We start from the raw sequence: 24,045 nt of genomic DNA on the forward strand, positions 1-24,045 counted from the left end.
TTAAAAACATTCGTACCACTTTGCAATCTGGGTGGTACCATTGCTTAACACAGTTTGGAAGATTGTGTCTGAGTGGTACTATCGTCTTTTCTGGCAGTGTCATAACCTGACCCAACTTTGAGTCATTGAATGAGCCTAATAATGAACCCAACTCAATCCCAGAACAGGCCCAATGAGCTTCTAATTGAGTTAGCATAGTTACAATCAATTACAAACACAAATCCTATGTTACCCGATATGTCATTGGTTCCTCCGACGCTTCGTCTAAATTTTCAACATATCGTTCTCTCATTCGGTATATTACCCGATCGACATATTGACCTCCCATAACATCTGATCTCTTTGGTGCAATGCCCGATCCTTCGGCTCAACTCATGGCACGAAGTACTTCTGTCAGTATATCGATTCACTCCGGCCCAAAGTCTGATTCTTTGTGCTTCAATCGATTTATCTTTCCATGATTGAAGTTATTCATACGTCACTCAAACACTAATTAGATCATAACTTTATCGATTGACTTCATCATCAAATATGATATTCAATAAACTCATCTTATAATTATAATTGATCAGTCAATACAAAGGATGAGACCTGGATTACATGATAGTTAAATGTAAAAACGATGATGAACGCAAAAGGAAATATTCTATCATATCATAAAATATTCACTCGGGTTTATTTTTCATCTTAATTTATCATTATCAATGTTAATTTATTATTCACACGTGAGTTTATTTTTCATCTTAATCCTAAGCATGCCATTCCAATCTTCATACAAGTCGATTTCTCGACCAATACTCGACTTATCCCTCTCAATCATCCTTAGATTATGGTGTTAGATACACTATCACTTTTTTTAATGAATTTTTATTTGAATTTTATCATGATATTGTTTGTTAATATATGGATTTTGAACCAAAATGATTAAACCCAAATAAATAATAATGCAACCCTCTTAAATCAATTTAAACTCTTATCTATTTTCGTTGTAACTGTGCTGTAACCATAATAACCACTCAAATCCAGCCTTTTATTTTATTTTTTTCTCACTATTTATCTCCGGTGAATTATCACATTTCCTCCTTTCCTTTTCATAAGAAGTGGTATTCGAAGGAAGAACTGCCACAAAAAAATTTCCTCGATATTTTATGTCCTAATTTCATATTGTTTTGCCTCTCCCCTCCGATTTTTTCCTTATTATTTTGCTTTTTAACCTTCTTTCTCTATTTTCCTTAATTTCTCTTTGCATATCTTCTTCACCAACAAAACATATGCTCTCTTTTATCAATCTTTGATCGAAAAAAACCTGCAACACTGATAGAATAGAAGATAAGAACAATAATTGAAGAAGCTTTATTGTAGAAATGAAATAGCTTTAGCTTAAATCTATTAACATGTTCCCTCTAGATTTCCTCATATAATTAAGGAAATCTTATCCTCTATCAAGTTGGGAAAATCTTATCTTCTATCATGCCCCCGTAAGATGGTAAGGATACCAATATTGGATCGATGCAAAGAATGGTTTAAAGCAAGAGGCTTCGTGAGTAGGGCGAGAGCATTATCTATAGAAATGAAATAGCTTTAACTTAAATCTATTAACATGTTTCCTCTCCTATTTATACATATTAGGAGGAAGGATTTCCCTCAACAGAATAAAAAGAATAGAAAGATTTCCTCATATAATTGAGAAAATCTTATCATCTATGAAAATCTTATCTTCTATCAAACACAAAATCAATATTTCCATTTTCTATCACTTCGAAATAAATACGATTACAGTAAAAGATTAGAAATTCGATGGATCAATTTTATCTTAATAAAAGAAAAGGGATTTAAAGATCGAGTGAAATGGATCAAAATATCACTGTATCGGATCCCACACGGCGCATACCCCTTTTGATTGCACGCATTGCTTTACCACGTGAAAACGTAACGTCTCACGGCACTGCCTCGCTGGAGAGAGAATCCAAAGGTGCGTATCCTTGGGGCCCACAATTACGACCTTCCACTCGTCGACACGTACATCTCCCGTTCCATCTGGGGCCCCCGCCACCGTCCTACGGTAGTCACTCGTAGCTAAAGTTGTTCGTTCCGTGGGCTGAGGGTCGTATCCTTGGGTGGGCCATGATTGCTTTCAGTGTGGTATCTCTGACAACAATAGTTGCCACAGTATAACTATCGCGACTTCCATCGTGTCTCAAAATACAAAAGCTTGTTTAAGCTTGTCGTGACGTTCCTTCCATCGTTCCATGTTAAATCGGAATATAGGAATAATGCAAATAAGAGTCTATAAGGTTCACTTTAGTCATGTCGATGTGAACCGTGAGAAATTATACATTACATCAAATGATAGATTCAAATAACATACGCTTCCATCGAGCAGATTAGGCAGTCATTACTTATTATTTACCATGATAATATAAATGAATAGTCAACACCGCTTTTGGGTCAATTTTGACCGAGTCGTTGCTTGGCCAGCAGTCTCTGCTGAGTGAGGCGCGTCCCGACGACTTCATCGTCCAAGTTCAGGATTTGAAACCTCACGACGAAGAAGAAGAAGAAGAGAGAGAGAGAGAGAGAGAGAGAGGGGTGTCATCTGCCGTGATCCGACGGGTTGTTCTTACGGCGAACGCGTCTGATCGCCAAGCCAGCCAAAGGAGAGGGACTAAAGAAGAACAGTGTAATATTTTCACGAAAAGAGGTGGAGAAAAAGGCGAGAATGGCGCATCCCATGTGACCCGACAGCGCATCGAGGAACGCGTCAGATGAAGGAGAATCTACTGGTAAGTTTCTCGTCATGATCACTGGCCCACCCGCACCATGGGCGGAGGAGGCTGATGGAAGCTGGTAAAACACGGAACAATTACTGCTTCTTCTTCTTCTTCTTCTTCTTCTTCCCGGTGTTTGTTTTCATGGATTCACCGTCAGCTACCTTCCTCCTGCAATCGTTATCTGTAGCCTCCCTCTTCCTGACCTGAGCTCCGATCGTCTGACCGCACCAGAAGCCACCCTCTTAGATGAAGGTGACGGCCAGAAGAGCTCAACTCCACCACCAGAAAGCTCTCCAGCTCTGGAAATACTATAAATGGATTCTCTGGCTAGCTCTCTCCGTCTTCCTCTTCCTCACCACCACCTCCTCCTCCTCCTCCTCTTTCTTGTCTCATCCCCTTCACCTCAAACCGAATCTCCCGGCTCGAGCTCTGATCGAGGCGCGGGAGCCCTCTTCTTCGCCGCTTCCTAAGGTGTATGTCTATGAGCTCCCTTCTCGGTACAACAAGGACTGGCTGTCGGACCCGCGGTGCGGCAGCCACCTGTTCGCCTCGGAGGTGGCGATCCATCAGGCGTTGCTTGGGTACCCCGGCCGCGCGGTTGACCCCAACGACGCCGACTTCTTCTTCGTCCCAGTCTACGTCTCCTGCAACTTCAGCACGCCCAACGGCTTCCCCTCCCTCCACCACGCTCGCCCGCTCCTGTCCTCGGCGGTGGACTTCGTGTCCTCCCGCTTCTCGTTCTGGAATCGCTCCCACGGCCGCGACCACGTCGTCGTCGCGTCTCACGACTACGGCGCCTGCTTCCACGCCATGGTGACCATTAACTCCCCAGTACTACTCTTCGGTTTTGATTAGCACGGTGGGGTGACGCACGGCCGAATGATGCTTGCAGGAAGATGTTGCGATGGCGGACGGGATACCGGAGTTCTTGGAGAGGTCGATCATCCTGCAGACGTTCGGGGTGCGGTCGCCGCACCCGTGCCAGCGAGCAGAGCACGTTCTGATTCCTCCCTACGTGCCGCCGGGCATCGAAGACGTGCGGCCGGCGCCCGAGAAGGCGAGGCGCGACATCTTCGTCTTCTTTCGCGGCAAGATGGAGGTCCATCCCAAGAACGTCAGCGGCCGCTTCTACGGCAGGTAACGATGAACTCGAGAAGACAACAAGAAACGATCGCGCCCGTTCGAGCTCGTCACAAGTAATTGCCGACGATTCCCTGTTGTCGGATGGATGCAGGAGGGTGAGGACGGAGATATGGCGGCGGTACAGCGCGAACCCGAGGTTCCGGCTGCAGAGGAAACGATCCGGCGATTACCGAGCCGAGATGGCGCGGTCGGTGTTCTGCCTGTGCCCGCTGGGGTGGGCGCCGTGGAGCCCTCGGCTGGTGGAGTCGGTGGCGCTCGGCTGCGTGCCCGTCATCATCGCAGACGACATCCGGCTGCCCTTCCCGGAGGCGGTGCGGTGGCCGGAGATATCGGTGACGGTGGCGGAGGCAGACGTCGGCCGGCTCGAGGCGACGCTCGACCACGTGGCGGCCACCAATCTGTCGGCGATCCAGCGGAATCTGTGGGACCCAGCCCGGCGGCGCTCCCTGCTCTTCCACCGCCCCACGGAGCAGGGCGACGCGACGTGGCACGTTCTCAGGGCGCTCGAGGGGATGAGGCTCCGCCGCCGGCCGTGGCGGTCGAGGTGAGGCGGTGCAAACCGACACGTGGAGGTAGCGCGGCGGTCGTACACGGCGAGTGGTCACGGGCTGTCGCGCTCGCTTCACGAGCGTGTCGTGTGACGTAGATCGGTCGGACATCCCCGTTTTCCTGTTATTTATTTATTTCACTATTCACAAAATTATACGATTAAAAAAAGAAATTATTACAAATTTGCTAGAATTAATAGTTGATTAATGAATGGCACATTAATTAATCACCGACCAAAGATGATTATAAATCCAAAGAAGGAAGTCTCTCCCTGAAGCACGGTTATTAAAGATGTTAGAGATCTGAGTCTCTGATTCATAAGCAAAAGGGGTGGGTAAAGAATAAGAGATGAAGGAAGTCTGAGCTTTAAAGATACTTTACGGAATTAAAAATGCTTCCTTTGCTGGCCTTGGGAAAGATTAAAGAGGAGGAGCGGAGTTGGTATGGGAAGAGATTAAAGTTGTGTGTTCTGCAAGCAGAGGGTATGATGTGAATGATGGCCAGAATGCAGACCATGCTGTTTGCTTGCTGCTTTCAATTTGTATACGATAAGCACAGTGGTCCTGTCTCTCAATCGATCAGATATAGTCGATGTCACATGAGGTGCAACCTTTGCACTGGTCGGCTATCGATTATTATTATTATTATTATTAAAGATTAAGTGATAAATGTGAGACTTGTCAAAAGTCTTTACCTTCATATATATATATATGTGATTTAAATAAGATCAACTATCTTATCTCTAAGATAGGGCTGAAGTTTTTCTGAAAACTAGTTGTTGTTTCTGACATTGTCGTCGTGTAAGACTCGTTGTGGTCGGCGGCAGGAGATGGTGGAGAAGATCGAGCACTCTCACCTGGACGTCCGAGGCATCAGCCTCCACATAGCTCACATAGGAAAAGGTAAGCGAATCCCCACATCACCTTACTCTCCCTCTTCCCATCCGACCTGCCTTGTGTGGGTGAGGACGCAGGTGAATTGGGGACCGTCCTCTTCGTCCATGGATTTCCGGAGATATGGTACTCGTGGCGGCACCAGATGATCGCCGTCGCCGAAGCAGGATTCAAGGCCATCGCCCCGGACCTCCGTGGCTACGGCCTCTCCGGCCAGCCAACAGAGCCGGAGAACACCACCTGGGAAGACCTCGTCGCGGATCTCCTCGCCATCCTCGATTCCCTCTCCATCCCCAAGGTATTATCTTTGATCCTCCGAAGCGGATCGCTTTAGGGTTGACAGATGGGTAAATGTTTTTTTTGCACGCAAGGTGTTTGTTGTCGGGAAGGACTTCGGCGCCTGGCCTGCTTATCATCTTGCTCTGTATCATCCGCAACGGGTGCTGGGTGTCGTGACCTTAGGAGTGCCATTCATCGCCCGAAACTTAGACAGCGACACGCTTCCCGAAGGTTTTTACATACTGCGGTGGCGGGTATAATCCCACGATTCATTCGCTCACAGCAAATTGCTTACTGTTTATCTTATCTCATCTTCTCCGACGACAGGAGCCAGGTCGAGCGGAGGCAGACTTCGGCCGGTTCGATGTCAGGAGAGTCGTTCGCACCATCTATATTCTATTCTCCAGGGTTGAGATTCCCATAGCCGAGAGAGGCCAGGAGATCATGGACCTTGCCGACTCATCCACGCCCTTGCCGCAGTGGTGCACCGAGGAAGACGTCGATGTCTATGCTGCTCTATACGAGACCTCGGGGTTTCGATTTCCGCTCCATATGCCATACCGGTGAGCTGCCAAAGCTAGCAGAAGCATGAGAAGAAGCCCTTTAAACCGTGTTGACACAGCCGGTCTGCTTCTCTGTAGGTCGCTGCTCAAGGTAACGGCCCCAGCCGATCCGAAAGTTGAAGTCCCTGCGCTGCTGATCATGGGAGAAAAAGACTACGTTCTCAGGTTTCCGGCCATGGAGGACTACGTCAGGAGCGGCACGGTGAAGCAATTCGTCCCTGATCTGGAGATCGTCTACGTCCCCGAAGGAAGCCATTTTGTGCAGGAGCAGTTCCCGGAGCAAGTGAACCAGCTTCTCATCGACTTCGTTAAGGGCCATCTCTGAGACTCTTGGCTCGAGGAAATACGCTGCATGATGATTGACGTATCATTGATCAGACGAACACAACTATAGATTGTGTGAAAAATAAAGCATTCAGTGAATGAGAAGCAATATGGGTTGACATCGCAGTCAACTATAAAAACTAGGCTTAAACTGCGAAGAACCTGCAACATCGTTGGAGGATCAGATCGTTGATTCTTAGAGGAAACCAACGATAGATTTAAGCGGTGACCAGCATGAGTTAGGTCATCAGTGAGAAGGTCAAAGATTTGAGAACTCAAAGAGCATCATGTCTAAACAACTTTGAGCCGTGGTCACGGGATCGACGCGGTTTAGTTCGGATCCGGATGATGGGAGATCTTTCTGGGGCGACTCTTGAGACTGCTGAGGTGGTTGATTATGGTGGTCTGATCGGTACGGGGTCGTTTTTTTCTCCGGGAGGGAACTCCTCGTCTGGGTGTTTAGTGGGAGGCCTCTGTCTTCGCACTTGCACACAGGTTGGGTCGGGGGAGCTCGGTCCGACCCCTCCGACGATCAAGTTAGTAAACAGTCGTAGGGGGTTTTTTTCGTTCGTCCTTCTCCCTTTTCTTCGGAGCGCGAGGGTTTTTATAATGGGGATTATTGTTGCCTGATGTGCTTGCTCGCAGAGAGCAGGATCGTACTTCTAGTAGCGTCTGACATCCACATTGGCGTGGCGTGAGGGATCGAGCCTGAGCAAGGTGCTAATACGCCTTGGTCGGTACTTTGATCCGCGTTGACCAGGTGCTGTCAGGTCAACAGAGACGCAAGGCGTCATCTGGGACAGCTGACGTCGCTCGAGTCTTATCACCATTATTACCCTCATCAATATTGCGTGAGTAAGATTATGGATTTGTGATTTCCTCATGTGAGAAAGGCACATCAAAATAGAGGGAAGATTAGAACAGAGGTTTCGATACTATATTAAAAGAGAAAAAAAAACTTTATTGATTCTTAATTATGGGTGCATCATAAACCATAAGTAGGGTGAAAAAAATCTAATCAATCTATATCAAATTTGATGGGAATAAAAAAAAAAAATGATGATCATGTTGATGGATATGAGATTTTTTAATATGAAAACAACTCTTCCTACCAACTACCAACTCCTTACCTACCCGAAGTCGCACCGGCTCTTTGATTGGAGCTGCTGACAGATAGCATGGTTGGCGATTCGGGTAACAGTAAATAGTTTTTCGAAATTCAGGAAAACTCTTCGTACTTGTTTGAATTGTACCCACGCGTGCACCGGCTCTGTTATCGAAGGCCACGACGGGGGTACCAAACAAGTAGAATAGCTAGAAAAGATACAACCAAAAACTCTTTCTACTCAGTTTCTTCGGTACCCACTCGTGCACCGGCTTCGTGATTGGAACAAGGGACGGATGCCATAGCCGACGAATCGAGTAACTAACAAGTAGCTCCAGAAGACATTACCAGTCTCTCGTGTCACGTCACGTTGCTGTCAATCTCCTCGAGTTGGAGAAAGCGACAAATTAGACCGAGTCTCGATTTGTAGAAGCGTTATCGACAGCTCACCACTTGCCATTTGTGGCCCACCACGTTGGCCCACAATGGACAAAGACGAGAGATGATTCCATCCCCACCTCCACACCTCTCGTTGTCGCCTTTACTAGGTAAAATTACGTATATATCCCTCGAATTTGATCCATCGACTGTGACATTAAACATCTTAATATTTCGGCTACATTAAATTCGAAAATGGGGTAAATCTGGTCCATAATTGTTAACCTGAGTTACTTTGGATGAATAGTAATGGAATATAGCCGTGGAAGAAAATTATGGATATTAATATTTTGACGAAATTGGCAAGGACAGATATGTAAAAGTCTAATAGTAGTATTATTATATATTTTTTATTGTTATTTATGCTGCGGGTTGGTCTGATCTCTTTAAAGCCATCGTTTTCCAGTTGTGTCTCTTCGTCAATCGGGGTGCTAGGGTTTCGGATTCCTCATCGGTGGCTTCTGAGAACCACAAAAGAAAGAGGGAAGAACACCAAGAAACCCTCGAATCGCCCTCTCTCAGAACTGTAATTTTCCGATTCCAAACGGCGGAGCATTAAACCCCCACCCCCTCTCCTCTCCCCCCACTCGTGTAACGAATCCGAGCAGCTCGCGAGCACCCCCCCCCCCCACCCAACTGCAGGACAGATTAAAGAACGTTTTCGTAAGAACAGATCTATCCTCTGAGAACCTCGAATTCCAGATTTGCACCGCTTAAAAGATGAAATTGGACCTCAGAAAGTTTTGATCTTTTGATACAGGAGCGGAAGATTCGAACCGTAGTTTCTTTTTCTTGTTGCTGGAAAGATCCGAGATCCAACTTCTTGATGACTGTTACCGTGGTCGGACTTTGACTTGCAGGACTGTATACGGAACGATCAGGCCTAGATCTGTAGGCCTTGTTGAAGGATTCCCTGGTTTGGTCGACAAAGATCTCATCTTGATCTTGTAAAAATGTTTAACTCGGCAGTTTACTATGAGAACTCCCTTGTTGGGGAGGTGGAAGTTTATCCCCAGAATCCGAACGCCGGCTCATGGCTCAGGGAGATCCGGATCTCCCATCTCTCGCCTTCCAGCGAGCGGTGCCCGCCGCTCGCCATTCTTCATACTGTCGCCTCCGGTGGCGTCCGCTTCAAAATGGAGTCGAAGTCACCACTGTCCAAAGATTCGCCGATGTCCTCTTTGCACGCCACGCTCTTCAGTGAGAATAAGGTATTATTCCTCAAAAGGAAACAAAAATCGGAACGAAAGATTTTTATGCAGCTGCAGGATGATGTATAGTGAATCCTAGCAGAATCACTTTGTGAATAGGTCTAGATTTTAACTCATTGCTTGCAACTCTTGCTTTTTTCAAAAGGGAATATGCTGGTGAAATTCACCTTTCATGATCTGATTACACTGATTTTGAAACAAATGTCGCTCTATTGAAACTTTACCGGCTTGGAATTGTTCAAGTAACACGATATCATATTGTCGTAAAACCAAGATTTGTCCCATAAATTTTAGACTACTGTATCTCTTTTTATTCACTACACAGTAAATTGGTTGCTTGACTTATGCATTACTTCATTGTTCGTCCTCCAATACAATAAATGGTCTAGTAAGGCACAAATTTTCTTTTCAGATGTTAATTATTCCTAGTGTTTTCTAGATCAGTTTGGACTAGCTTGCCTTCAGGTTTTTAAACAATCAGCTCAGTCCTGTTGTTGCAAGTAATAAAAGTTTTCATTACTGTATGATTTTTGCTTTGTCATAGTGCAATCGGATATGGTTGTTAAGGCTATCAGTTTCTCCCTCTCTCAGAACTCTATTCCATTTCTCTTATAGAATAGAGCTCGGTAAAAGTTGAAGTCCTTTTCTAGAAGGTAATCTCCATTTTGGTTAAATTAGTGTTGATGTCCTATCTTAACCTTGATTAGAAGTGGCTTTCAACCTTCACTTTGATAAGGTATTTGTTGGCAACTGCCTTGCTGTCCATCCTTGACACTGATAATTAATTATGCTAGGTTTGTATGGAATTATGTTGCGTTAAGACTTATGTATGGTACAACTAGAATATTTAAAAGAATAAATTTCTCATGGATGTCCAAATAAGAATGACAGTGATAGGCTGTGATGTAGTTCGATCAAAGTGGTCTGAATGAGATCAAAGGATGAAAAATTTAGAGTGAAGCATTTATTTTGATTGATTAAACTTTGTTGATTTCTGTTGTCAACTGAACCTTGCATGGTTTATTTTGATATTTTTATATGATGATTACTGATATGCTTAAAATTCAATTGTTCTGTAGTCCCTATATCAAAGAAGCATACACATTTCTTCATCCTTTTTTGTTGGTCATGGTTGTATGTGCACGGTGCACATCTTATGCATATCTTAAGCCTACAAAATTGGCATTGATATGTGGCAATTCTAAATTAGGTATCTAAATTGATATGTGGCAATTTCTAAATTAAGTATCTAAATTTCTCTTCATTCATGCATTCAATGTGCTTGCAGACTGCTGTTATTGCACTAGGTGAAGAAGAGCTGCACCTGGTGGCCATGGCTTCCAGAAAGAATCCTATGCCATATGCTTGTTTCTGGGGATTTAGTGTGCTATCACGATTGTACGAATCTTCTCTTTTGATGTTGAACCTAAGGTGCCTTGGTATTGTGTTTGATCTTGATGAAACACTTCTAGTTGCTAATACCATGCGCTCATTCGAGGACCGGATTGATGCACTTCAGCGAAAGATAAGTAATGAGACAGATCCTCTGCGCATTGCTGGCATGTTAACGGAGATAAAGCGGTATCAGGACGATAAATCAATCTTGAAACAATATGCAGAAAATGACCAGGTTGTTGAAAATGGAAAGGTGTTCAAGGTTCAATCAGAGATGGTTCCACCTTTGTCTGATAATCATCAATTGATTACACGTCCAGTAATACGGATACAAGAGAAAAGCATCATTCTAACACGCGTAAATCCATCTGTATGTTTCTTGTCCTGTTCTTTATGTTGCAAAATATGACTAACCCCTTTGTTCCTTCCCATTATCTTCCTGCATCAAATGTCATTTCTCATTTCTGTGTTCTTTTTTTCCTGATTAAGAATTGAAATAAGCTCTGTCTGCTATCAAAAAATTTTCTGGAAATGTAATTAGTTACCTCAAGTGCTATAACTTTCAGAGAAATCACAAATATTATATATGCCTTACTAGCTTTTTAATTTGTTCTTTTCCGGTTTTAACTTGATTGGTATATCTTTAGTTAAGGTGGATAAAATTCATTTTATCTTTAGATACGAGATACAAGTGTTCTTGTACGATTAAGGCCTGCATGGGAAGATCTTCGGAGCTATCTAACTGCAAGAGGACGCAAACGGTTTGAGGTCTATGTTTGCACAATGGCTGAAAGAGATTATGCTTTGGAAATGTGGAGGCTTTTAGATCCAGATTCAAGCTTGATTAACTCTTCAAAATTACTTGATCGTATAGTTTGTGTTAAATCAGGTATGTCATGCATACATTTTGCTGTTATATATGACATATCCTCTGCAATATTTCCCTGAAAGAGATCATGTTAGTTGATTTCTCATGGAATTCTCTGCATTTTTTGGATACTATATACTGATTGACATCTGTTTTATATTTTTCTCTGTTCCCTATTTTATACAATTCTTGTATGTTGGTGTTGACTTGTCTTCTGATAGGCTCAAGAAAGTCACTGCTCAATGTCTTTCAAGATGGAATCTGCCATCCGAAGATGGCACTTGTAATTGATGACCGTCTGAAAGTTTGGGATGAGAAAGATCAACCAAGAGTTCATGTTGTCCCTGCTTTTGCCCCATATTATGCTCCTCAAGCAGAGGTACAGTGGACCCCATATGAACTAGATATTCATGTAGATCTTGATTGTTCTATGTATGCTTAAAGAGATTGTTTTATCTTAACATTTGATAGGCAAATAGCACCATCCCGGTTTTATGTGTTGCAAGAAATGTTGCATGCAATGTCAGAGGTGGTTTTTTCAAGTAAGTGATGCTACTTTGTTAATTGTGTTTAGCTGTATCAACTTTGCATATATTTGACATCATGAAAGTCTTGCTACATTGTTAATTGTGTTTAGCTATATCAACTCACATATATTTGACTTCATGGTTCTACGTTTTGTTCGACTGCTATGTATTGAACGATACATATCGTCCAATGCATTGTCGGGTTGGCAGCATGGACCATGGCATATGCTTCCCATCAGTGCGTCTGTTACAAAAAGTTCCATCCATGACACATGCTGGCATACTATGTGTGGGTACGCCAGCAAGTATCAAACCTGAACCCGTCTGGTGGTGGACTGTCATGGGTCTGGTACTCGAAATGTCAAATCATGTTTGACATGAGAATTCTCTTAGTTCCTTGTAAGTTGTTTGACATGATCAGTCTTTGCTTTATAATAGGGATTTTGATGAAGGAATACTACCACGGATAAGTGAAGTTTTGTATGAAGACGAAATGAAGGATTTCCCACCTGCTCCAGACGTGGGCAATTTTTTGATATCAGAGGTAAAATTTTCTGTTGGTAAATTTCCAGGTTATGTGGACTTCTTTAACCTTTGATTCTTTTGCTTTAATTTCTCTTCTTTTGATTTAGGATGACGCTTTAACAGCAAATGCAAATAAAGATCAGGTCTGTCTTGATGGCATGGAAGATGCTGAGGTTGGGAAGAGATTGAAGGTACTTTTTTTGTTGAAAAATCACCAATTTCATGCTTTGAATCGGTAACTGCAGTTGATAATACATCTGTCCATTTTAACCTTGTACAGGAAGCAAGTTGCAGCATGCAAGCTGTTCAGCCCATGGTTACAAACTTTGGGCCGAGACCAGTTTCTTCTTTGCAAAATGTTCCTTCCTCATTCAACACAACCTCACTGACTGCTATGCGGATGGCAGTGCCATTACCTAATAATCAATGTGCTCAGTCGGTTCCAGTAGGTAGGCCTTTAGGTCAATTGGCCTCTCCAGAACCTAGCTTTCAGGGTTCTCCTGCTAGGGAAGAGGGTGAGGTTCCTGAATCAGAATTAGATCCAGACACAAGGAGGCGGCTACTCATCTTGCAACATGGTCAAGACACAAGAGAACCTACTCCTTCGTTTCCTGTAAGCCCCCCACTTCATGTCTCAATTCCTCCTGTACAACCACAAGGAAGTTGGTTTCCGTTGGAGGAAGAGATTGATCCAAGACAACAAGACAGCGCACCTAAAGAATTTAGTAGAGAACCAGATCCTGGACGTTACAGGAAACGATCTAGGCATCCATCTTTTATGCATGGTGGAGAGAACTCTGTTCCTTCTGATAGAGTTCTTCATGAACCTAGAAGATTACCCATTCAGGTGACTTATGTTTTTGACCTGGTAACAGTTAGGTATTGAAGTGTATAATTTTACTAGTTTAAACTTAAACTGATTTAATGATTCAGTTGCGTAATGGAGGTGATCGTTTGCAGCTAAATAATTCCTTGTCAAACTTCAATTCCTTCCAAGGTATGGTACATGACTGAAGACTGCATTTCCATTTGTCTGCTGCATGGTGGATTTTTTATTCTTTACTTACCAAATGTGTACAAGGAACAAGTGCTTGCTGCTATTTATTAGCTTTATAGCATCAGTTTTTGTTAATTATATTTTTTATCTTTTACTTCTATATAAGTGAGTTTTCGCTATAAAGTAATTTATGGAATTCTGATGTATATATTATCTTGCACACCAATGCATATCTTTGTTAACATTGTTTGATCTCATGTGTTATGCCTCATCTCACACTTAATTAGTAAGACCTTATTGTGTGTCTTTGTGCATGCTCATATTTTGCATCTGACAGTTTTCTTTTCCTTTGCATCCTTTTCTCTTTTGAAAGTTAAAGCACTGTTGTGAATGTCTGTCAATTATGCCCATTTTTAGGTCAATAGTGTGTTGATTTTGAGTTTAGTTCCATGACAAATGGTTCATAATTTCCTACTCATTCTATTTTTCATGTAAAATTATTATCTTATAGTCAGAGAAAATTGAAGCTTTAAATTGTTACTGACATATAAGTTATAATCCTTCCATTGATTAAGTTATATAGAATTGAAATTTTCATAAATTTGTAGCCTAATTCAAGTTGAATTTGTACATCAGGTAAGGAGATTGCCATGGGATGTGGTGTGATCTGAATATAAAAGTTTGTTCTTTGTTTACTGATGATGTGTTTCTTACTTATCAATGGACAATAGGTCGACATGTTGTTTTTCAAAATTTTCCCAGCCCTCTGCTATATATTTTGGTTGTAACCTACCCTTCAAGAAACTAATAGATCTTTAGGTCCTATTGAATGCCTATATGTTGATTAAGTTATTTTGCTTTCAATCTGTAGATGTGAATTTTGCAGATTAACTGTCTTATTCTGCACTTGCTGTTGAGGGAAAATGAAATCTGTTTGACCATCATAGTTTACCTTACAATAATACTTTGTAGTCAGGATCTTACCTTGTTATTTTGGGTATTTTAAAATTTATTATTTCTTGGGCTTAATGTGAATGCTGACAATCAAGTTTCGGATGCTTGCTGAGATCAGCAATTATTGGAACATGAACAGTGAGATACTGTGAAAATATTCTCAATGACTTGAAATTACTGCTACCTCTTTCTGTAAGTGAGTGAAACTGAACCTTGTTTTTTAGTAGCCATTTTTCAGCTTTTATTCCATCGGCATAGCATAATTTGAATATTGAACCTTGGAGATTTTCATGAGGTCAATTTGAGACAAATGGTCCAAGTTGTCATACTTCTGGTGCTTGGTGGAATAAGAGTTATTTTTTTTTATTGCTGAACTTTCATATTCGCTCCATTATCAGATCCATAATTTAGTAATCCACAGGTCATATTACTTGAAACTTAAAAGAACCCTAATGCATTCTTTTAAGTAAGCAAATTAATGAAATAGTTACAATTGAAACTAGAATTACAAGCATCACAAGAACAGTGTGTGGCGAACGCGTTCATGGTTGGTAGTGATACAAATATGGCCAGAGGAAGGCACAGCTGAGCACGTCAATTTGAAGAGCCATAGGACTAGCTATTTTTGGATTCAAGATGAGAGTCCTTTATATGAACCTCTTATACATGTATATCCAACCATGCAGGCATGCTTGGTGCACGTGGGGGTTCAAATGATCACAGTCTAAATCTTTCAATGTTAAGAAACCCTGCTGATGCAATTCCAGACAATTTGGGAAATTTCTTCTACCCACACAAGGCAGAGTTTTAGTTTCTGAGAATTGCTTTTTTGTGTCAATCCTTTGTAAAAATTCAGGATGGTTTTTTGTCACAGTAAATTGACTGAGCTACCCTATGGCTAGAAAAATCGTGTCATCTTTTTCTTGATCTCTTATCACCGTTGGTGATGTTCCCCCTAAAGATTAATCTGTCCAATGAGGAAATGAACCTTGATTTTTTTTCTTACTTTTGGAGTTTCCATCTTTGTTATTTCTCCTCATTTTTGTTATTGCTCCTTTGTTATCATCATGTTGAACTCTTCTTTTTCACAATTATAATTTTTGAAGTAATAATATCTATTTTCTTTCCTTTTATGTGGATTCTTCATGATCATTGGCAAAGATTGTTCGAATTTTGTGAAACCTTTGATCATGGTTCACCGTACCGGTTCGTACCGATGTACCGACCAATTGTTAGTATGGTACATACCGAGCTATATTGAGCCATACTAAGTATACCGATGCAAAGTACATGGATGCGTACCAATATACCACCTGTACCAGCCCTCTGTTGGACGAGCATGTACCACCCGTACTGAGCGGTATGCCATGGTACGATGAATCTAGCCTTTGATACACAATTACAATTTTCATAAATCTGTTTTACTTTGGAAGGATGTGGAGTCGTTGTTGTATAATTACTAGACTTTCGAAGGAAGGTTGGGTCGACAACAATGCTTCTCAAGTTGATTGCCACAATGGATATTATTATGGATTGTCCATTGCAGGGTGGGGAGTAGCACTTAAGCTTGACACTAGGTGTGTTCAATATCTCAGGATTTGAAGCTTCATAGTGGTCAAATGAGAGGTGAATGGAACATGAGAAAAAAGAATAATGAGGCTGAACTTATCGTTGTAAAGCAGTTCAAGCAACCTTTGGCTCATGTTCCATGCTTTGGAACAAGTGCAGCAACTTTGCCATATAAGGATTAGGAACTCATTTTAATTTCTGGATCCCAAGAGCTTCTTATCATAAAAACTTTCCAATGCCCTCTATATCTATAAACAATTTGGGAAGTTCTTTCTTTTTCAGGTACAGGCATGTACAGGCATACGATCAAACAGATAACTTCTTAATTCTAACAGTCAACAATTGCTAACCAATCAACACTTTCTTCACCACTTAGGGTCCCATTTCATGTACAACAAATATTCTCTGGGTAGTAATACTATTCTCATGCTATGTGGTCTGTGTTTATTTAATGTTGTTCATTAGAGATCTATAATTGGTGCTGGAGTTCCTTTTTTTTTGTGATTCAGTCAAATTTCTGATTTGTTGAACATTCTGTATCAGATTGTTGTCAAAAGTGGTCTAAGTTGTGTTCTCACTATCTTTGTTTTGCTTCGTCTTGGAACTAATGGGCTGTGCTGCTTTTTTCCAAACTTGCAACGTAAAGGTGAGGAGATGCCTATGGGTCGAAACTTTTCAAGGCACAAGGATGCACAACTTGAACGTAAACAGGCTACCATAAAGCAAGCAGGATCTCCTCCTGGAGTTCTACAGGAAATAGCAATAAAATGTAGAAATAAGGTAGTTTTCAAAATTCTGGTGTATAGATATCAAGCTGCTAATTGATGTTTTTGACTTTTTTCATACTTTTATTAGGTGGAGTTTCGAAGCACTCTTTGTGATACGGCAGAATTGCAGTTTTCTATCGAGGTATTAAGACTATCCGGTCAAGAATGACTTTTAGAAGTTCTCATACCATTCCTGTGTTTCCATTTTTTTGTTGATAATAGATGTTCACTGAAGTATATTTTTATACTATGCTGAATATGGTTGGCTTATTATTTACTCAGCTTGATTCAGAACCATATGTAAATATTGGCATTGTAATCTCTTAGTATGGGTTTTCTGTCTCATATCTTTTAAGGAATATAATGTAGGTGTCATTGACCATTGTTATTCCTTTATCATGGCTCTAGATTTTGACTGATTTTATTGAATGTATTTAGAAATGGGTTTATTTTTGTATGTCAAATGTTCATGAGAGGGGGATCTTGTTTTCTTTCCATTTTATCAGTGTTTTTCTGGATTTTATTTTGCATGTGCCACTTCTATTGTACTGCAATGACCCAGTCTGTGAGCTTGGAACTTGGTTAGAAGTGCTTAAATTCTGATAGTTGGTTTTCTGATTTCACATCTATAAATTCATCCTTTCTTTTTTTCTGATGCAGCCCCCCCATTGTTCAAATTCTTGGCTTTTTTCCCTTTAGTTTTTTAACTGTGGTTGTTATGGAATTCGTGAGATATCACAACTCTACCATACTACCTCCACCATTTTCTGTATGCTTTTCTTTGCACATTGTAGGTGTCAGTTCCAATACCACTTGTGTGATCCATTTTCAATGTACTGGTTCAGTAGGTTGCATGGAATGGATTAAATAGCATCATGCAAAATGCATAAGCTTATGATACCAGTAGTTAGCAGAAGCTACTAGATTATGCTTTCCAGTTTCCACTTTTACTAGTATGGATATAGTATTGTTCAAGTATTGATTCTCCATTAAGTTTTTGATATTGCTGTTATCATCAACTCAATCTCTAGGCTTCATTATTAATATTATGGAATTAGGGCCTTAGCATATGATGTTGTAAGAGGTACTGGAGTACAAACTTTGTGGTCCCTTTTATGGGCTAATGCTCTATACTTTATATATATATATATATATATATATATGTATAGTGGATGATGTGAGGCCATCTTTGTCTAGAGTTTAGACACTAAAAATATAAAGGTAGACTTTTGGCTACTTGTACTGTTCATCCACCTTTGGAAGTTTGAAGAATCCTCTTTAGTTGAATGGCTGAATCTCTGTTATGGTTTGGCATTTTTATGGTTCTTTTTTTATACAGTAATGATCTAGACTTCTAGAGGATAAATTCAAGATGTGGATTTCCCTTATCTTAGCACCTGTACGCATAAAAAATATTGAGGTATATGTCAGTAATGTGATTAGAGGCTTTCTGGATTTATTTCTGCATTGGATATGAAGGAGGACCCTGAGTGCGAAGCAGCTTGTCCATGAAATGGAAAGTCAAACTCCTTTGGAGACTAGTAGAAGAGGGTACTATAAAGTCCTAGCACCTCAGTGACTGCTATACATGGGTTAATGCACTATGGAATCTAGGAAGATGTAGTAAGCCCTGAGCCTGATGAGGAGACAAAATTTGTTAAGCGCCATTCCTAACAGCTTGGTGTGCAGTCCTCCGGATTTCATTCTGCATAGGAACCGCAAGTGAGGATTCTAGGTTGTGTAGCATGTTCTTTCTTCCCAGTGAAAGTGGGCATGTTGCAAGGTTCTACATTTTAGGTATTGATCCATGGCAGACCGGTTTGGGTTGAATCTGTGGCAGTACATCAACAGATGGTATGCTGGTTCATAACATGGTACAAAGAAGGGGCGAGGAGGAGGCAGCGGAGGAGGAAGAGAAGAGTACCAGATGCCAGGGGCAGCAGGTGGCATGACATCGGGCGGTCAGCAGGGGACGGCATAAGAAGATGAATTGCGCAAGCGAGAGAGGTTGGGGTAAAGGAAAAAAGGAAAAAGGTTGGTGGGGTGTGGCGGGCACAGAATAGGGTTTTTTATTAGGTTAAGATTACACACACAAAAAAGGAACCAGACTTAGCACCCAGTCCAGGTCTATTACTGGGCCTGGAATGGACAGTAAGCCCTGTATCACATGGATATACTGGTCAAGACAACAAATTAAACCTTGGCGGACAGGACAGTATATAGGGCCATTAGGTAAAAGTTCAATGTCTTCACTCATTTCCTGCTCCTATATTGATGAAGCCAGATGATGTACATGTCATAATCCATGTTTAACCAATAATATCTGAACAAAAGGCACATCTATTCACAAAGTAAAATTCAAGTACTTGTTTGCATCCAAGTTTAATTTAAATATATGGTGTATATCATATTAGTAAATACAAACATATGTTAAGAACTCATTCAAACTTGTAAGGAGGCGATGTGTTAAGAGGTTCACGAAGAAATCCGAAACCGGTTTTTGAATGCAAGTCCACTTGAAAGCATCTAGGGGTCCAGTAGCATGTGTCCATGCTACAAGTGGCTTACTTGCAAGCAACCAAATGCTTGCAAGTGGATTACTTGTGGCAACCTCACTTGTAAATGGTCCACTTGCAAGCAACTAATCAACCCCTTAGTACATGTGAAGGGGAAAAATGAACTTTAGCAACCTTACTTCTTTACTTTCCTATTTTCTTGCCTAATGGTATAACTTTTATATTTTTTATTGATCTCATGGATGACTATTGCTCATTTTCCTTGTTTCAGAAAGAATTATTTTCTTGTGATGTTAATCATGCATGTTTTTACTTGTCAGGTTTGGTTTGTTGGAGAAAAATTAGGTGAGGGGGTTGGCAAAACAAGGAAAGAAGCCCAGCATCGAGCTGCTGATATGTCCCTTCGGAATTTGGCTGGTATGCTTTTGCCATTTATAGTAGCTAGACAACAATTATTGATGAACCTTAATAATATCTGAAGGCAAAATAAAAATCTACAAACAATTGTTTTCTGTAGTTTTCTTTTCAATGCAGTAAGTCAAATTATAATTTTGAGCAATGAGACCATTAAGAACTCTTCTACATTTCTGAATAACTACTGAGAAAATTAGTTTGTCATTTTCTAGTAACTTCTCCTACATTGTTAGCTTTCACGAATGATATTCATTATGATGTTAACTTCTTTGAATCAATCTTATCTAACCTTTACATTTACGTATATGATTAAGCAATGACAACTTCAAGCTACATCAAACTACTAGTTGAAATTTCGTTTAGCTTTATTCTTTTGTAGTCTTTACTCTTTCCCTCAAAAAAGTACTTTTTGTATGCAATTTAGTTAATCCTAATTTTAATTTCAGATAAATACTTGTCAAATGCTCTGGGTGGCCCTAATACTGTACATGGAGATCTACTTAAGCTCCCTCAAACCAAAGAAATGGGTCTTTTAAGTGATTCAAACTCATACGGCTATCAGCCATGCCCCAGGAATGACCTTTTGCCAGTTGCAAGTACTTCGGAAGATTCTCGTTCCATGGATCAGAGATTAGAGAGCTCAAGAAGAACATCTGCTACTACTTCCCTAAAAGAACTAGTATGTTACTTCTATAGGACACTTGTATGTGTATTTCAGGCATTTATCCCGCGATATTTATTTCTGATGTTTCTGCATGTTAGTGTGTCATGGAGGGTTTCGATCTTGTTTTTCGAGCCGAACCTTCACCTTCTAATGGATCAATTAGTAAAGGGGAAGTGTCAGCACAGGTTATTCCCTAACTTAATTTTTTTTACAATTTAGTTTGAAATAAACAATGTATTATATCAGTGATGTATTACCTGAATAGGCTTATTGGTTTAATATCTCTTGGTCAACAAAAACTCATATAGTAAATCTCTGTTTTTCAGAAGTTCTGAACATTAATTTAACCAAAATTTTGAGTTGTATCCTTCCATTTGTGGGGGCTTCAGTTGATCGACAATATACGTGGGAATGGGTACCTTTTTATGTGTAGAATCTTGGTTAGATAAGGTGTAATGTGCTACCATGCTAGCATCTTCTCAATGCATTATTAAGAGTGAAACATGTATGGTGCGGCAAGTTTGCATCTGGGTGCTGTAGTCGGTCATCACGCTAGTCTCACACTAGAGGTCCCCGGTTTGAACCCCGATTCAACATTTTTGAAGGAATGTGTCACCTAGTTTAGCTGGTAAAAGCCTTGACAGTTTATCGCAAGGTCCTGGCTCGAATCTCGCCTTCATCACTTACCCTTTGCAAATATATATATATATATATATATATATATATATATATATATATGTGAAAACATTTATTTATTTATTTTTCTTATTGCAAATGGTTGAGTAGTCAATCAGCTTGGTATGGCACCTTAAATAAATTTGATCAAGGGTAAGTGGTGAAGTCTTTATTCATCCCAAGACCTTGATATTAACAGTCTTGTTCTTTACTGGCTAGTACCTTATGGCCGAGGGTAAGTAATTTAAGATGAAAGTGTTCTTGTACTTTGAACAATATCTTGTGTTCTGTCATATTAGCTGGTCATGAAAATATATATGAAAACAGGAAATTTCTACTTCAGAAACATCTGTAGTGTTGTTTCCCTTTTAGAAAGACTTAGGGACCAAAATCCAAAGTAACACCCAGATCAAACAGTCTGCTTCGATCCACAAATAGCTCATTCTTACTCGAGCCCTTATCATATCCTCCAATGCGTCTATGATACTATTTGTTATGATGTGACCCGGTAGGATAACCAGCTGAAGTATTTAATTGTGAAATGTCCACTTAAGCTAGATTCCCATTTATGTACTTACAATGAAATTCATACTTTGAAAAAGTGAAGAAATTAACAATTGGTTCATGAGTAAAAGTGTGACTTCTCTTCCGTTACTATTCTCTTACGGACCACTTTTATATCTGCTTATTGCCTTTTCAGGTAGAAATAGCAAGACAGATCTTGGGGAGAGGGATTGGAATGTCCTGGGAAGACGCCAAACTCCAGGTAGTATATTTGGATACCCTCCCAGTCCTCTTTCTAATCTTTGTTCTTTGTTTCTTTTCTTCTCCTTTGTATTGTAATGCAACACTGTTTAGTGTTATAATGCCAGGGAAATGGATAACTTACTATTATATATTTAAACCAGGTTGTTAAAATTTTGAACTGGAGCACAACCTAAATAAATTAAAGTCATGTTGAGTTTATATACTAGGCCCACCACTTGTCAATGATACCTGAGCTTAAATCTGCCCTGAATTGGCCATGGATTTAGTCAGGCTAAGTCACCCAGCTTGCCATCTGAGATTTAGGTTGAAATTCAAAATCAGATGTTCATTTTCAGGCATAAGCTGTTTTTTCTGTTGATTAATCAAAACAGATATTAGTATTTGGACTCCAATTTTCTATATGATCGGTAAAAGCTTTTCTGTTAATTTGCTCTGTTTGTGGTTAAAACCTTTATTTCTCCAAGGGTTGTTTTCTTTGTTTTAGCTTCTACCAGCCCTTCTTTGCTCTTCCTCTTTTGTAAGCGGTACCTCTGAGATACATTGACTCACCCTTTAATAGTGTTGTGGTCTTTACTGCACTTCATAGATAATGATGTAAATTTTGTTTACTTGATAAAATATAGTTGACCAATGTCACCAATCTTAATTTTGCATCAATTCTACAGGCTGCCGAAGAAGCTCTTGGAACTTTGAGGTCCATGCTTGGACAATATTCTCAAAAACACTCTAGTTCACCAGGGTGAGATTACTTTTTTGCGTAGAGTGCCTAATTACGCGCTTACTTTGTTGAAACAATTTTTATTTTAAAGACAACTTTGATGTTTCAAAATATTCAAGCATGAGAGTATTTAGCAACATATTGCTCAATGATTTTTTGGACTGCCAATAGTGTGCATGAATGTTTTTGTTGTAGGAGTTGAAATTGCTTGAAAAACTAGGAACCTCCATGAAATTGCTCAAGAGTTGCATGTTTTATTGGTTAGAGGCTTGAATGCTTGGAAACACTTTCAATTTTACAAAGGTTGACTCATTTGAATTTTCTAATTGTTGGAAACATGATCCTGGGATCTTGCAGAAATTGATGTTTGTTCATTTCGCTAATTTAGAGCCTTGAAGGAATCTGCTGTCATTTTTTGATTTATTCATGATTCATTGTTGTTCATTCTAAATAAAAAAGGCATGGTCATCGGTGGTGGTTCTTTATAGTTTTGTGGTACAAGAATTTGTGCAATTGGTTCATATCATTTTTATAGCCTCTCTTTGACCAGTAATCCCCAGTTATCATACTTCTAATTGCTTTACATCTTCCTCTCTTTTTTACTTCGTTCTCAGGTCACTGTCGATGATGTCAAACAAGCGTTTCAAACCAGAAGTTTCACATATACTGCATAGAATTCCACCTTCTGGAAGATATTCTAAAAGCGAAACTCCTGTGCCTTGAAGGCACTGTGCTACCAGCCCACTTCTTCAATGATTATCATATTAGCTTTGTGGCAGAGCAAGCCAGTTGAGTTTAATTGGGAACCAACTCCTGAAAACGTTGAGCAGACTTCTCAAGTAAATTGATAAAAGCTATATCTCATCCATTCTTGGGCATCTTTAGCAGAACCTCTCTTGGAAGCATGTAGCCGTGCACGTCAATGCGGATTATACTTTTGTGTTTGGGATCACTCTGCAGCTTGAACCTGTCAATTTGGCAACAGTATCAAACCACCTTTGTTGCCCGATAGTTGGGAGATCCCAAATGAATATTAAAACTTTGGGGCTTCTGAGAGGTTCTTTCTATTTCTTCGGGTTTCTTGCATTTTTTTTTTTATTTTAGGCTTTATGTTTCCAACATTCTCTAGTTTTAGTCGACAAAGTCATTTTGCTGTAAACTCTCAAAACATTTACTGACAACTGGAATGGCGAGTCGGTAGAGTGCTTTGTCCTAATCTTTCTATGGACTTGTGTACTGCCAGTTATGGTGAGTCAGTAGAGGTTTCACGAGTGGAAGATATTTCTTATGTGGATCTTGATGCGTTCGAGGAGCCTGCTCATGATGCTCGATGGCCATCTTGTTGCCTTGTCTGAAGTCACTTGAAGCAACAGCATTTGTTGACAAGAACTTGATTACTGAATTATTAGTGA

The 24,045-nt window shown here is 40.5% G+C and overlaps 3 protein-coding genes across 4 annotated transcripts; all 3 read left to right on the forward strand.

The window, feature by feature from the left end:
- Positions 1-2,596: 2,596 nt before the first annotated feature.
- Positions 2,597-4,645, forward strand: LOC135587494 (probable glucuronosyltransferase Os03g0107900). The gene is made up of 3 exons (XM_065078982.1): positions 2,597-3,584; positions 3,664-3,908; positions 4,006-4,645. Exons 1-3 carry the CDS (start codon positions 3,018-3,020, stop codon positions 4,460-4,462), a joined length of 1,269 nt encoding a protein of 422 aa, XP_064935054.1. The 5' UTR covers positions 2,597-3,017; the 3' UTR covers positions 4,463-4,645.
- A 545-nt stretch (positions 4,646-5,190) lies between these two features.
- LOC135587495 (uncharacterized) lies at positions 5,191-6,641 on the forward strand. Its single transcript, XM_065078983.1, has 5 exons — positions 5,191-5,365; positions 5,437-5,654; positions 5,728-5,889; positions 5,963-6,198; positions 6,277-6,641. Exons 1-5 carry the CDS (start codon positions 5,293-5,295, stop codon positions 6,521-6,523), a joined length of 936 nt encoding a protein of 311 aa, XP_064935055.1. The 5' UTR covers positions 5,191-5,292; the 3' UTR covers positions 6,524-6,641.
- A 1,821-nt stretch (positions 6,642-8,462) lies between these two features.
- On the forward strand, positions 8,463-23,910 carry LOC135587493 (RNA polymerase II C-terminal domain phosphatase-like 1). 2 transcript variants are annotated; one of them, XM_065078980.1, is made up of 18 exons: positions 8,463-8,728; positions 8,826-9,276; positions 10,565-11,041; positions 11,350-11,560; positions 11,761-11,918; positions 12,011-12,081; positions 12,505-12,610; positions 12,699-12,782; positions 12,872-13,438; positions 13,525-13,588; positions 16,758-16,891; positions 16,967-17,020; positions 19,715-19,811; positions 20,255-20,487; positions 20,571-20,657; positions 21,848-21,913; positions 22,581-22,654; positions 23,248-23,910. In XM_065078980.1, exons 2-18 carry the CDS (start codon positions 9,019-9,021, stop codon positions 23,354-23,356), a joined length of 2,850 nt encoding a protein of 949 aa, XP_064935052.1. In that variant the 5' UTR covers positions 8,463-8,728; positions 8,826-9,018; the 3' UTR covers positions 23,357-23,910. The 2 variants fall into 2 exon arrangements, with proteins under 2 accessions (XP_064935052.1, XP_064935051.1); XM_065078979.1 differs by having other exon boundaries at positions 8,463-9,276.
- The last annotated feature ends 135 nt before the right edge of the window (positions 23,911-24,045 follow it).

This window comes from Musa acuminata, chromosome BXJ1-8 (assembly GCF_036884655.1).
Source record: "Musa acuminata AAA Group cultivar baxijiao chromosome BXJ1-8, Cavendish_Baxijiao_AAA, whole genome shotgun sequence".
Classification (NCBI taxonomy): domain Eukaryota; kingdom Viridiplantae; phylum Streptophyta; class Magnoliopsida; order Zingiberales; family Musaceae; genus Musa; species Musa acuminata.

Coding starts and splice junctions, on each gene's coding strand:
- LOC135587494 (XM_065078982.1), top strand. CDS start 3,018: ATGAAGGTGACGGCCAGAAGAGCTCAACTCCACCACCAGAAAGCTCTC. Junction 3,585..3,663: donor GCGCCTGCTTCCACGCCATG/GTGACCATTAAC, acceptor TGATGCTTGCAG/GAAGATGTTGCGATGGCGGA. Junction 3,909..4,005: donor AGCGGCCGCTTCTACGGCAG/GTAACGATGAAC, acceptor GGATGGATGCAG/GAGGGTGAGGACGGAGATAT.
- LOC135587495 (XM_065078983.1), top strand. CDS start 5,293: ATGGTGGAGAAGATCGAGCACTCTCACCTGGACGTCCGAGGCATCAGC. Junction 5,890..5,962: donor TTTACATACTGCGGTGGCGG/GTATAATCCCAC, acceptor CTCCGACGACAG/GAGCCAGGTCGAGCGGAGGC. Junction 6,199..6,276: donor CCGCTCCATATGCCATACCG/GTGAGCTGCCAA, acceptor GCTTCTCTGTAG/GTCGCTGCTCAAGGTAACGG.
- LOC135587493 (XM_065078979.1), top strand. CDS start 9,019: ATGTTTAACTCGGCAGTTTACTATGAGAACTCCCTTGTTGGGGAGGTG. Junction 11,919..12,010: donor ATTATGCTCCTCAAGCAGAG/GTACAGTGGACC, acceptor AACATTTGATAG/GCAAATAGCACCATCCCGGT. Junction 21,914..22,580: donor GGGAAGACGCCAAACTCCAG/GTAGTATATTTG, acceptor TCAATTCTACAG/GCTGCCGAAGAAGCTCTTGG.